Raw genomic sequence first — 14,853 nt, 5'->3', positions numbered from 1 at the left:
AACTGGCCGAGTCTGCTAGAGCGGGCGTTAAAGCTAGCAGTGATTGGGTTATGGAGAGCATGAACAAAGGCACTGATAGCTATGGTGTCACTACTGGCTTTGGTGCTACCTCTCATAGAAGGACCAATCAAGGTGGCGCTCTTCAGAAGGAGCTGATTCGATTCTTGAATGCTGGGATCTTTGGAAGTGGAGCTGAGTCCACCCATACTCTGCCCCACTCCGCTACCAGGGCGGCCATGTTGGTGAGAATCAACACTCTTCTTCAAGGCTATTCGGGCATTCGATTTGAGATTTTGGAAGCCATAACCAAACTCTTGAATTCTAACATCACTCCCTGCTTGCCTCTTCGTGGAACCATCACTGCTTCGGGTGATCTTGTTCCTCTTTCTTATATTGCTGGATTGCTCACCGGCCGACCCAACTCTAAGGCGGTTGGACCAAATGGAGAGAGCCTTAATGCTCAGGAGGCTTTTCGACAAGCTGATATTCCTTCTGGGTTCTTCGAGCTGCAGCCTAAAGAAGGTCTTGCTCTTGTCAATGGCACTGCTGTTGGTTCTGGATTGGCTTCGATTGTTCTGTTTGAGGCCAACATCTTGGCTGTTTTGTCTGAGATTTTGTCCGCAATTTTTGCTGAGGTTATGCAAGGAAAGCCTGAATTCACCGATCATTTGACTCACAAGTTGAAGCATCATCCTGGTCAGATCGAGGCTGCTGCAATTATGGAACACATCTTGGATGGAAGTTCTTACATGAAAACTGCAAAGAAATTGCACGAAACCGATCCTCTCCAGAAGCCAAAGCAAGATCGTTATGCTCTTAGAACTTCTCCTCAATGGCTTGGTCCATTGATCGAAGTTATTCGATTCTCAACCAAATCTATCGAAAGAGAGATTAACTCGGTCAACGACAACCCTTTGATTGATGTTTCAAGGAACAAGGCCATCCATGGAGGCAACTTCCAAGGAACTCCCATTGGAGTCTCCATGGACAACACTCGTTTGGCCGTTGCTTCAATTGGAAAGCTCATGTTTGCCCAATTCTCAGAGCTTGTCAACGACTTCTACAACAATGGGCTGCCTTCAAATCTCTCTGCAAGCAGAAACCCAAGTTTAGATTATGGATTCAAAGGTGCAGAGATTGCGATGGCTTCCTATTGCTCTGAGCTTCAATATCTTGCAAATCCAGTGACGAGTCATGTACAGAGCGCCGAGCAACACAACCAAGATGTTAACTCGCTGGGTTTAATCTCTTCAAGGAAAACAGCGGAAGCCCTTGATATCTTAAAACTCATGTCTTCCACCTTTTTGGTTGCCCTCTGCCAAGCAATCGACTTGAGGCATTTGGAGGAAAACTTGAAGAACGCAGTAAAAAGCTGTGTTAGCCAAACAGCCAAGAAAGTGTTGACCACATCCTCTAATGGAGCGCTTCACCCATCAAGGTTTTGTGAGAAGGATCTTCTAAAGGTTGTGGACAGAGAGTACACCTTCGCTTATATCGATGATCCATGCAGTGCCACTTACCCATTGAGCCAAAAGTTGAGGCAAGTCCTTGTTGAGCACGCACTTGGCAATGGTGATTGTGAAAAGGACGCAGACACTTCAATCTTCCAAAAGATTGGGGCTTTCGAGGAGGAACTAAAGGCAGTGTTACCAAAAGAAGTCGAAAATGCAAGGTCGTGGTACGAGAGTGGAAATTCCAAAATTGAGAATCAGATAAAGGACTGCAGATCTTATCCATTGTATAGGTTTGTGAGAGAAGAGTTGGGAACGAATCTACTGACAGGAGAAAAAGTCATGTCTCCGGGAGAAGAGTGCGAGAAGGTGTTCACAGCTCTGTGTGAAGGGAAGATGATCGACTCTATCTTGGAGTGCTTGAAAGAGTGGAACGGTGCTCCAATTCCCATCTGCTAAGGATTCAACATTGATGAATATATTTATAAGATGAATTTGTACTTCACTATTTGTTTCAACCTTCCTCTTATCATATTTCCTTTTGCCAAAAAGAATCAAGGAATAAAATTCTTTCATAAATTCTTCCATGTTGGGTTACTCTTTTTAAATGTCAAATCCATCTCTTGCAAGTGGGCTTATCAAAATAATGTGTCTCTTGAATGGATCAATCAAAAGATACAAGACTCAATTTGTAGCTCGAGAGTTCTTTCTACAACATGGACTAGACTATAATGAAACGTTTAGTCTAGTGGCAAAGATCACTATTGCACATGCTCCTTTAGTACTTGTGGTAAATAAAGATTGAAAATTTTGGCAGATGGATATGAATAATGTTTTATTGCATGGAAAGTTGGACGAGCAGATCTACATGAACCAACCAAATGGATTCGAAAGTGAAGTTTGAGTCATTAGTCCGTATATGAAAAGTCCGAAGAAGCCTCATTTGGACGTGGCTCGACAGACCTTGAGATATGTCAAAGGATATCATGATACTCGAAGATTAAGCATCAAGTATGTGTTCAAGCTCGGTTCAAGAACAATTTCTTGGTGTAGCAAAAGACAACCAACAATATCATTGTCAACTAGAGAAGCAGAGTATAGAGCAGCGGCTGAAGTAGCTCAGGAAAGTACTTGGTTGAAACTATTGATGGAAGATTGACACCAAAAAATTGACTATCCAATACCACTTTATTACGACAACCAATCTGCAATTCGCCTAGTAGAAAATCTGGTGTTTCATGCTAGAACAAAGCATGTGGAGATGCACTACCATTCCATTAGAGAGAATGTTTTGAAGGAAGAAAACGAGATGCAGCAGATCAAGACAGAAGACCCAGTGACAGACTTGATTACAAAAGGGCTAACATGAGAGCTTTCGATGTCAGCTCAACATGGTGCAGTGGTTGAGGACTAGTGCTGAGGGAGAGTGTTAAAATATCATCGCTAGCCTAATGGAGTCAAACCCAATAATTGTACGAGCTCATTGTATATTTATCTTAGTAGACATTTTGGGAAAGAGATCTAAATACTTTAGGAAGATTTAGATTTGTTAGGAGTAGATTGCGTAGGCTCTCGTATAAATACCCGTCCACCCTACTAGTTTTTCATCCCAAAATCCCAAGAGTAGATTGCGTAGGCTCTCGTATAAAAATACCCCTCCACCCTACCTAGTTTTTCATCCCAAAATCCCAAGCAAAAAGGAGTAGGATTCTACAAAGTGTCTTGCATTCTCTTCTCGATTAGTCTTAATAAAGAGTACGAGTGTTTCTCACAAAGAGTTGTGTTCAACAATCTGGTATCAGAGCGAGGTTGATGTAGGTTGTGATCTCTTGGAATTCTTAGTATGCTCTATAGTTGCAGTGCTGTCTGATTTTCTACATCAGAAACGATGTCTTGAGAATGTAGTGAGTGAGTTTCTTTGTGTTGTGAGTAGTCCGTGACTCTGCAAGTTTTGTGTTGAAAAAGCTTGTTTGATATTACTAATGTATAACCAACACAATGGGTGACTTCCAAATCGTAGGAGGAATTAAGAAACTCAACAACAACTACAACACGTGGGCAACATGCATGATATCCTATTTACAAGGACAGGATCTTTGGGAGATTGTTGGCAGAAGTGAAACTATGCCACCAGTAGAGGATTCTAACGATGCCTTGCGCAAATGGAGAATCAAAGCAAGCAAAGAAATGCTTGCCGTTGACTAAGCTATAAATAAGCCGCATACTCCAATACCTAACAATTCTCCCACTTGAAGACTAATCTAGTCAACCAAGAATTTCATTCTCAAACGACCATGAGCATCTTCATGTCACCAAACCAAGTGAGGCTTTGCACAACCTCAATATTCCAACATCAACACATTTTGTCAACATGTTTGCTGGATTCTTTGCACCCTTTATCTTCTCAAAACACACACCATCTTCCACTAACCTGCAAGTGAAATGGTATCGCCTTCCGTGTTTTATCTTTTGTTAGGATCGCACAACAACGCACACACTCGATCTAGATGAACACAAAGAACAGAATAGAGAAAATGTAAGGAGAATATTGGCTAAAGGATTTGTATTGATGACTTTACGTATGTACAGTAAGAGAGAATACAGAGAATACAAAAAGTACAAATCCTTTATCCAATATTCTCCTTGCATTTTCTCTATCCTGTTCTTTGTGTTCATCTAGATCGAGTGTGTGCGCTGTTGTCCGATCCTAACAACTGGTATCAAAGCTAGGCGAAAGTCACCACGATCTGTGAAGATGGACGACTTCTTCCTCTAGGCGAGCCACTACTTGCGTGTGTGTAATTGTTCATAGATTTGAATTGAGAAGTTCGATGGATCCGATTTCGATTTCTGGAAGATGCAGATTGAAGATTATCTGTATCAGAAAGATCTTCACGAACCCCTATTGAGGGTGATGTCGGAAACCATGACCACGGAGCAGTGGAAACTCAAGGATTGACAAGCCTTAGGGTTGATCCGATTGATGCTATCCAGAAACGTGGCGTTCAACATCATCAAAGAGAAGACAATGTTAGATCTGTTGAAGGCGCTGTCAAATATGTACGAAAAACTGTCGGCTATGAACAAGGTGTATTTGATGCGGAGATTGTTCAATCTACAGATGTCTGAAGGTGGATCTGTTGTGGATCATATAAATGAATTCAATATGATCGTAACTCAACTGGGTTCGGTGAAAATTAATTTCGAGGATGAAATTAAAGCATTGATTTTGATGTCATCTTGACCCAAGTCGTGGGATACTGTTGTTGCCGCAATCAGCAGTTCCTGAGGCTCTGATACCAGTTGTTAGGATCGCAAAACAACGCACACACTCGATCTAGATGAACACAAAGAACAGGATAGAGAAAATGCAAGGAGAATATTGGCTAAAGAATATGTACTTTTTGTATTCTCTGTATTCTCTCTTACTATACATACGTGAAGTCATCAATACAAATCTTTTAGCCAATATTCTCCTTGCATTTTTTCTATCATATTCTTTGTGTTCATCTAGATCGAGTGTGTACGTTGTTGTGCGATCCTAACATAAAGAATTGATAGACCGGGTTCCTCATGAACTGTATGGCACTCTAACTATCTCTATAAAGAATTTTTTTCGTATTGCTTCTTGTCCAATTCTTTCAGATAGTTAGTCATCCATATCGTCTTCTTTCGAGCTTCAGTTATTGCCACGTACTCAGCCTGAATACAACGCATTTTTGAAGCCTATACATCCCATCATCCATGGCTTGCTCCCACTTGGTTGTATCCTCCAACTGTAGGGCCTCATCAAAGGGCTCTGGTTCCCTTTCATTAACAACATATAGTTAATGAAGGTATTGATGGTGTTAATATAACACATGCGGAAGCAATTTGGATCTTAGGCACTTTTAGAACATCAATTATAGTAAATAACTAGCACGTTCATAAGTATTAAAACTTAATGAGTTTGAATACTAACCTTTTGTAGTTCAAATTTCTTTTTCCTCACGAACCGGTTTCGAACCACCACTAGTGTCTTCTCCACTATCCTCCGGCCTTAGAACAGGATTGTGGAATCCGGTGAGTGACTAAACTTGGGTGGGATTTTGTATATATGAAGAGAGTGTTTGTGAGAGATTTTTCTCAAGGTTTTTCACCAAGAAGAAGACCTTTCATGTATTATGATCACTCTATTTATAGAGTCATGTTTGCATGTTGATACAAATTTGAGATCACCAAATTTTGACACTCAAAATTCCACTCAAATGTTTGGGATTATGTGACAAGCATGCATGCTTGAGTTAACCAAATTTTGACACTCAAAATTTCACTTAAATTTGTGGGGTTTATTTGACAAGCATGCAAGTTTGGTTAAACCAAATTTTGACACCTCAAAATTCCATTAACATGGATTTTTCATTTAATTCCACTAACATGGATTTTTCCATTAAATGAAGTCAACATTTTGACTTTCTTCATTTTCATTCAACAATCAATTTCAACTATTAATTTCAAGTTAAGGTAATATTAAATGATTAATTAAACTATTTAATTAATATTTAATATTAATTCAAATGCCAATTCCAATTAATTTCGACACATATTTGATTAAGATATTTATTTAAATATCTCAGATTCTCTCTTTTTGTTTAATTCGTAAATAAAACAAAAATGCGGTTAAATATATCGTATATATGTAGTGCATTCTCCCTAATTTGAATTCGAACACTTCGAACTCACTCGTCACACTGTTCTATGGTTTAGTTCGATATGAGCTAGCAGAGGGACCTAATGGACCTATAGATCATGGGCTCCAACGATCCAAGATTAACCGGTTAAACTCATTAACCTTGTTAACCAACATTCGTTAACTACTAGGACATTCCACTATAGCCTAGTAGTTGCACTCCCCTCACTATAGATATATTTCTGTCCATTTGATATAACCATGATTAGTAAGTCGATCCTTCACAGGTTGTTCGTAACTAGAGCTGGGTCAATTTACCGTTTTACCCCTGAAGTTACTTCTTGTTTCTTATGTCTCACTGATCCTCCAATGAACAATTTGTTTGTGGTCCAACTAGTAAACCGAATCCCTCTAAGGCCAATGAGAGGGTGGGGCCCCTTGTTCAAGACCTGGAGTCAGTACTTAAGGGAACTATCTCTCTTCTATCCCTAAAAGTGGGTAGGAGTGAATTCCATCTTGCACCCCACGTCCCCAGCCATTTACCCAGTCTTACCCTTGAAATGGGAGGGCTATTGAGTCGGCAAACTTGAGCCACTCTCACCCATGAAAATCTAAGGATAATTCCGAATAAACAAGAGTTCATGGTTAGCTTAGGATTAAGATCGAGTTACCTAGGTCATCGAATGAAAAGAAAATTAGTCTCAAGAGTAAACGACATTATAAAGTGAGAGTGATTTTCTTCATGGTCCGATCTTATGCAATACTCATTGCATAGGACGCCCCCACTCACATGTCTTCACATGTACAATTTTAATGATCACATTGTTTATATCATATACAAAAGTAGGCCGCATCCATAGTGACCCCAGAATAAGGTACTCAGCCGTATCCTTATACTATAGATCATTTTGACTATATACTTGAACTTGATCAACTCTTATGTCCCTATATATATTTCAAGTAATCATACTATAGTCAGAGTGTTCTTAGTTTATTGGATTTAGATTAATGATCATAAAGTTTACTTTATTCAATAACAATCCTTACTGAATAAACAACACTAATAACTTTATTGAAAATAGAATATGTTTTTGTTTACAAACTATAAGTTTTAGGACATGAAACCCAACAGGTACAAACATATCTGGTACTCTAATAGTACTAGATGATCTTCTCAACATCGGTTCAGGTGTCACTTGCTCTACTGCCAGTTCCTTTGCAACAGTCTCAGAAGTTTTATGAGTATTTGCTACAACATCACTGGGTGAGTTCCCCTGCAACTCAAGCTCAACTCCCACTTGCTTCGTTGTCTTAGAACCTTGCTCCACATCTAGTTTCTCAGCAGTAGTCTCAGGAGTTTCTTGAGTATATGCTACAATATCACTAAGTGAGTTTTCCTGCAACTCAAGCTCAACTCCAACTTGCTCCATGGTCTTGGAACCATGCTCCACATCTGTATGGACCATTGTCAACCGCACTTTCTTCAATTCTCTAGCAGTCCTTGTGAAGCTAACTCGTTTCTGCTTGTTCATAACGTAGTTCTCACAAAGACCCACATCAACAGATTTCAGACCTTCTAAAACTCCTTTCGCAGCCAGCATCTTCATTCCTTTTATGCTCATATGTCTAAGTTTATTGTGCCATATACTTGAATTTGAAGCACTCTCAGCAACAACAACCATGTTTATACACCCTGCAGTGATGTATAAAGTTTCAGATTTTATGCCACGTGCTACCACCATAACACCCTTCATAATCTTCAACGAACTCTTCCCTAACTCTATTGCATAACCTGTGTTATTCAACTGACTAATAGAGATCAGGTTCTTCTTGAGACTAAGAATCTATCTGACATCCTTTAATGTCCACGGATTTCCTGCCGGAGTTTTTATACATACATCTCCTTTTCCTTTAATCTCCAAGTCTTTGTTGTCGGCAAGATACACCTTATCGAAATTTCCAGACTTGAAATTCCAGAACAACTCTTTATTTGGAGACGAATGAACAGATGTACCTGAATCTAAAATCCAGGATTCAATCAAACTGTCCACACTGAGGATTAGAACATCCCCAATGTCTTCTGCTGAATTTATAGAATCATCATCATCTCCAAATTTGTGATTCTGCTTCCTCTTTGGTCTTGTACAGTCTGTCCGAAAGTGACATTTTTCTCCACAATTCCAACACGTTACTTCTTTCCCGTTGGTCAACACTGAGATTTTGATCGCCCTTTGTTTGGGCCCTACTTCTTCCCCGTTGGTCAACACTGAAAGCACTATCAGATGAATTTCCAATTTCTTGTTTGCGACTACTTTCGCTAAGAACTACATCTCGAATTTCATCAAACTTCACTTTATCAAATCCTCGGGAACTGCTGATTGCGACAACAATAGTATCCCACGACTCTGGTAAAGATGACATCAAAATTAATACTTTAATTTCATCATCGATATTAATTTCCACTAAACTCAGTTGACTACGATCATATTGAATTCATTTATATGATCAACAACAAATCCACCTTTAGACATTTGTAGATCGAACAATCTTTGCATCAAATACACCTTGTTCATAGCCAACGATTTTTCATATATATTCGACAGCGCCTTCAACAGATCTGATATTGTCTTCTCCTTGCTGATGTTAATGCCACGTTTTTGGATATCATCAATTGGATCAACCCTAACGCTTGTCGATCCTTGAGCTTCCACTGTTCTAGGTGTTGATGCAAAGAACAGGATAGAGAAAATGTAAGGAGAATATTGACTAAAGCTTTTGTATTGATGACTACAGATATGTATAGTAAGAGAGAATACAGATAATATGAGTACATTTATAAAGCTGGATATAAGTATGGTTTAGCTTACTATATATAGCTTTACCAGATATTACCATCTACTATATATAGCTATTTACTATTTAACATAACTTTTTTACTATATATAGCTATTTACTATTCATTTACCGAATATAACTTTTTTACTATATATAGCTATTTACTATTTATTTACCGAATATAACTTTACTATGGATAAGCGTTGACTAAGCTATAAATAAGCAGGCTCCATAACCTAACGAACTATGATTGATTTGTATTGTGTAAGCTTAATTAGATGTTTGCGAGTTAATTTTCTATTAGTGAGCTTACCCTGTTTAGCAATGATCCATAGTAATACCTTTATGAGTTGGTAGAATTAGGCTTTGGGCCCTAAAATAAATGAAGCTCACGAGAACTTCATGAGCGGCATGTGGCTGCGATTAGGAAATCTCCAACCACTCCCGAATTGCAAATTTGTTTGGATGAGAATAAAGAATCACATATATAGATAAGCGTTGGTTAGATGGAGGGTTTCTCCCTCCTTATGAAGTTTCATTATGGAGCCTATTAGAGAGAGGTTAATTAAACCCTATTAGAGAAGATGTGAACATGTCAATAATAACATGACTAGCCGAACAACTAAATAATAACTTTTATCATTTTCAGATGGGGTCTAGATGTAACGATAGAAGCGAGGGCGTACATGAACTAGGAGGCTATAGGGGTGAAGATATAACATCGTGTTGTATTTTTTGGTACCCATACATTTGACCACGAAAATAAAAGGAATGAGTAATGACTAAAAAAAGAGAGGAGGAATGCATTAGCAAAATGAGTGAGTAGTGGGAGATTAAATTATATGAAATTAGTAAATTTATTGTTTAAAGCCGCCATCTACTTTACTTCCAATTTATAGTATTTTATGGGATAGATATTTATTAAGCTTATTGACGTGGGTTCAAACATGGCGCTTCCAATCATTCTTCACCTCCACAGATATTGCTTTTTTATTTGGTAAAAAGTGGGGAGTCAAGAAATCCATACATAACCACCAAGGCCTACAAACATTGACCATTCAAATTTTGACCACATTTCTTATGTCAACCCATTTCCACCAACCTTCGGAGCTCTTTCTTCCTTCCTCTCTCGCCTCTTTCTGACCTTTACCCAACGCAGCCCCCATTGAGCGGTTGTTGCACAAAGCTTTCTCTATATAACCATTTTCCCCCATCACTCTCCACAACTCAGAAATCAATTCAAATCCAAACCCAACTCACACTCTTACTTCCTCTCTAACACTCTCTACTCTTCATCTTTCATTTTGCTATACAAATGGCCCCCGCTCCCTTCCAACAACTTGCCCCCCAAAATGGTTCCGTGGAGAGCTTCTGCATTAGCACTACTGATCCACTCAACTGGGGTGTGGCTGCCGAGGCTCTCAAGGGGAGCCATCTCGACGAGGTGAAGCGCATGGTGGAGGAGTACCGGAGGCCCCTTGTCAAGCTCGGTGGTGAAACTCTCACCATTTCCCAAGTGGCTGCCATTGCCACTCGTGATAACCATGTGGTGGTCGAACTGGCCGAGTCTGCTAGAGCGGGCGTTAAAGCTAGCAGTGATTGGGTTATGGAGAGCATGAACAAAGGCACTGATAGCTATGGTGTCACTACTGGCTTTGGTGCTACCTCTCATAGAAGGACCAATCAAGGTGGCGCTCTTCAGAAGGAGCTGATTCGATTCTTGAATGCTGGGATCTTTGGAAGTGGAGCTGAGTCCACCCATACTCTGCCCCACTCCGCTACCAGGGCGGCCATGTTGGTGAGAATCAACACTCTTCTTCAAGGCTATTCGGGCATTCGATTTGAGATTTTGGAAGCCATAACCAAACTCTTGAATTCTAACATCACTCCCTGCTTGCCTCTTCGTGGAACCATCACTGCTTCGGGTGATCTTGTTCCTCTTTCTTATATTGCTGGATTGCTCACCGGCCGACCCAACTCTAAGGCGGTTGGACCAAATGGAGAGAGCCTTAATGCTCAGGAGGCTTTTCGACAAGCTGATATTCCTTCTGGGTTCTTCGAGCTGCAGCCTAAAGAAGGTCTTGCTCTTGTCAATGGCACTGCTGTTGGTTCTGGATTGGCTTCCATTGTTCTGTTTGAGGCCAACATCTTGGCTGTTTTGTCTGAGATTTTGTCCGCAATTTTTGCTGAGGTTATGCAAGGAAAGCCTGAATTCACCGATCATTTGACTCACAAGTTGAAGCATCATCCTGGTCAGATCGAGGCTGCTGCAATTATGGAACACATCTTGGACGGAAGTTCTTACATGAAAACTGCAAAGAAATTGCACGAAACCGATCCTCTCCAGAAGCCAAAGCAAGATCGTTATGCTCTTAGAACTTCTCCTCAATGGCTTGGTCCATTGATCGAAGTTATTCGATTCTCAACCAAATCTATCGAAAGAGAGATTAACTCGGTCAACGACAACCCTTTGATTGATGTTTCAAGGAACAAGGCCATCCATGGAGGCAACTTCCAAGGAACTCCCATTGGAGTCTCCATGGACAACACTCGTTTGGCCGTTGCTTCAATTGGAAAGCTCATGTTTGCCCAATTCTCAGAGCTTGTCAACGACTTCTACAACAATGGGCTGCCTTCAAATCTCTCTGCAAGCAGAAACCCAAGTTTAGATTATGGATTCAAAGGTGCAGAGATTGCGATGGCTTCCTATTGCTCTGAGCTTCAATATCTTGCAAATCCAGTGACGAGTCATGTACAGAGCGCCGAGCAACACAACCAAGATGTTAACTCGCTGGGTTTAATCTCTTCAAGGAAAACAGCGGAAGCCCTTGATATCTTAAAACTCATGTCTTCCACCTTTTTGGTTGCCCTCTGCCAAGCAATCGACTTGAGGCATTTGGAGGAAAACTTGAAGAACGCAGTAAAAAGCTGTGTTAGCCAAACAGCCAAGAAAGTGTTGACCACATCCTCTAATGGAGCGCTTCACCCATCAAGGTTTTGTGAGAAGGATCTTCTAAAGGTTGTGGACAGAGAGTACACCTTCGCTTATATCGATGATCCATGCAGTGCCACTTACCCATTGAGCCAAAAGTTGAGGCAAGTCCTTGTTGAGCACGCACTTGGCAATGGTGATTGTGAAAAGGACGCAGACACTTCAATCTTCCAAAAGATTGGGGCTTTCGAGGAGGAACTAAAGGCAGTGTTACCAAAAGAAGTCGAAAATGCAAGGTCGTGGTACGAGAGTGGAAATTCCAAAATTGAGAATCAGATAAAGGACTGCAGATCTTATCCATTGTATAGGTTTGTGAGAGAAGAGTTGGGAACGAATCTACTGACAGGAGAAAAAGTCATGTCTCCGGGAGAAGAGTGCGAGAAGGTGTTCACAGCTCTGTGTGAAGGGAAGATGATCGACTCTATCTTGGAGTGCTTGAAAGAGTGGAACGGTGCTCCAATTCCCATCTGCTAAGGATTCAACATTGATGAACATATTTATAACATGAATTTGTACTTCACTATTTTTTTCAACCTTCCTCTTATCATATTTCCTTTTGCCAAAAAGAATCAAGGAATAAAATTCTTTCATAAATTCTTCCATGTTGGGTTACTCTTTTTAAATGTCAAATCCATCTCTTGCAAGTGGGCTTATCAAAATAATGTGTCTCTTGGATGGATGAATCAAAAGATACAAGACTCAATTTGTAGCTCGAGAGTTCTTTCAACAATATGGACTAGACTATAATGAAACGTTTAGTCTAGTGGCAAAGATCACTATCGCACATGCTCCTTTAGTACTTGTGGTAAATAAAGATTGGAAATTTTGGCAGATGGATATGAATAATGTTTTATTGCATGGAAAGTTGGACGAGCAGATCTACATGAACCAACCAAATCTCCCGACAGATTGACTTGACCTTGTGAAAGTACTGAACAATCCTCATGTCACGTTGTGAAATTGACAACAACCCATTCTCCAAAAGTTTTAGCCTCGTATAGTTCTTAGAGAACAACATTGCGAATGTGTCCCATGCTTCTTTCGGTGTTTTGTCATCTCAAATATGCTCTAACATCTCTTTCCGATAGTGGTCTTCAAGGCAAACATTGCTTTACCTGCTTTGATTCTCCATTTGCACAAGGTGCCGTTAGAATCATCTTCTGGCGGCGTAGTTTCGCACCCGCCAACAATCTCCCAAAGATCATGTCCTTGTAAATAGGACATCATGCATGTTGCCTACGTGTTGTAGTTGTTGTTGAGTTTCTTGCTCCTCCAACGATTTGAAAATCACCCATCGTGTTGGCTATACCTCAGTAATACCAAACAAGCTCTTTCGACACCAGACTTGCAGAGTCATAGACTACTCACGACACAAAAGAACCTCACACACTAATAATCTCAAGAAATCGTTTCTGATGTGGAAGATTAAACAGAGCTGCAACCATATAGCATACTAAGAATTCCAAGAGATCGACAATTTACACTAACCTCGCTCTGATACCAAATTATTGAACACAACTCTATGTGGGAAACATTCGCACTCTTAAAAGAGAATACAAGACAAGAGAATACCTTGCTCTAATACTAAATTATTGAACACAACTCTATGAAACAGTCGCACTCTTAAAAGAGAATACAAGACTCTCTAGAATACTAGAGCTTTGTATTGTTTGGGATGATGAACTAAATATAGGGTGGAGGGGTATTTATATTTAAAATTTCTCTAACAATGATAACTCTATTGGGGTAGTGATGATCATTTTTTCTACTCATGCAATGATAACTTCTACTCATGCTATTATTGACATGTTCTCATATAACGATCGACTTTTTGTGGAACTCGAACCATGGATCATTACTCAAGGATGTAGAGTTTTAAAACATTTGAACACATGCATGTAATTTGAAATTTAATTAAAAGAGTAATGTTTATTTTTATAAAGAAAAGAGAAAATACCACTAAGATACAACACCCTTCAATCAAACTATTTAAAATACATGAAAGGCCGGATTTAAAGGTAAGTACAAAGAAACTCGAGACTCAAGTGTGATGGAACTCTATATAGCCAACAGTCCCGTATGCCTCCGTCTTGACTGCCACATCAATCTCCACTTGAAAAGAAAGTTGTAGTAGGGATGAGTATGTAAAATATACTCAGTAAGCAGCTTGCTGGAAGTTCATATTTCTTATTAATCTTGTTCCTACGTTCGGTATCTTGTTCGCCTATTGAGATTTGTTCTCCCGTATAGGCTTCTTCTCAGGCTACACCCTAAGATTTCTCATTCTACTCTCTTGGTTCATGGTCCTATCTGGACCTCCAGCCCTCGAAATATTCTTAGGTCCTCTAGGTCTCTTGGTTAGTCATTTCTGCTAGTCTCTCATCATCGTCATCATATCTCAAAGCACTTGAGGCGCGACCTCGGTGCTCAAGGTTCATGCATTCTAAGAATTGACTAACTCTCAAGTGTACCACTGTAAACCCCTGTCATTCGTGACACGTTCACTTAAAGGAAATTAAATGGCAAACTTCCTATGAGTCTCTACAAGGAATCATCAACAATAAAATGACCAGTTCTATAGTTACGCGGACCCCTGACAATCGAGTTAGGTTTACGGTTAGAGGTTAGTTGGCGAACCACTAATCGTCCCCGGGTAACCGCTAATACTGTTACATATGTGACAGAAGAATAACATAATGATCTAATCATGGAAAGCTAGTCATGAATCTCAATTCATAAGGTAGTGCATACGTTTTTATCAACGTGTGTCATCTCAACTCATCATATGCTCATACTTCTAAAACATATTCTTATATCATACTTTTATGCATACTAGGAGCATAGCTAAATTCAAGATTTCGAGGTGCCACCTACCTAAAAAGCCTGACATTTTTATTTGAGTTTAC

General features: G+C 39.8%; 2 protein-coding genes across 2 annotated transcripts; both read left to right on the top strand.

Moving 5' to 3' along the window:
- The first annotated feature begins 6 nt into the window (after window positions 1–6).
- On the top strand, window positions 7–2,028 carry LOC111471140 (phenylalanine ammonia-lyase). The gene has a single exon (XM_023116834.1). It carries the CDS (start codon window positions 51–53, stop codon window positions 1,908–1,910), a length of 1,860 nt encoding a protein of 619 aa, XP_022972602.1. The 5' UTR covers window positions 7–50; the 3' UTR covers window positions 1,911–2,028.
- Window positions 2,029–10,193: 8,165 nt separating this feature from the next.
- On the top strand, window positions 10,194–12,546 carry LOC111471135 (phenylalanine ammonia-lyase-like). The gene has a single exon (XM_023116829.1). It carries the CDS (start codon window positions 10,271–10,273, stop codon window positions 12,419–12,421), a length of 2,151 nt encoding a protein of 716 aa, XP_022972597.1. The 5' UTR covers window positions 10,194–10,270; the 3' UTR covers window positions 12,422–12,546.
- Window positions 12,547–14,853: the final 2,307 nt, after the last annotated feature.

The sequence above is a fragment of the Cucurbita maxima genome, unplaced genomic scaffold (genome assembly GCF_002738345.1).
Source record: "Cucurbita maxima cultivar Rimu unplaced genomic scaffold, Cmax_1.0 Cma_Scf00049, whole genome shotgun sequence".
Lineage (NCBI taxonomy): Eukaryota > Viridiplantae > Streptophyta > Magnoliopsida > Cucurbitales > Cucurbitaceae > Cucurbita > Cucurbita maxima.
Note: the sequence above shows the minus strand (reverse complement) of the source record. Positions and strands in the feature narration are given on the sequence as shown.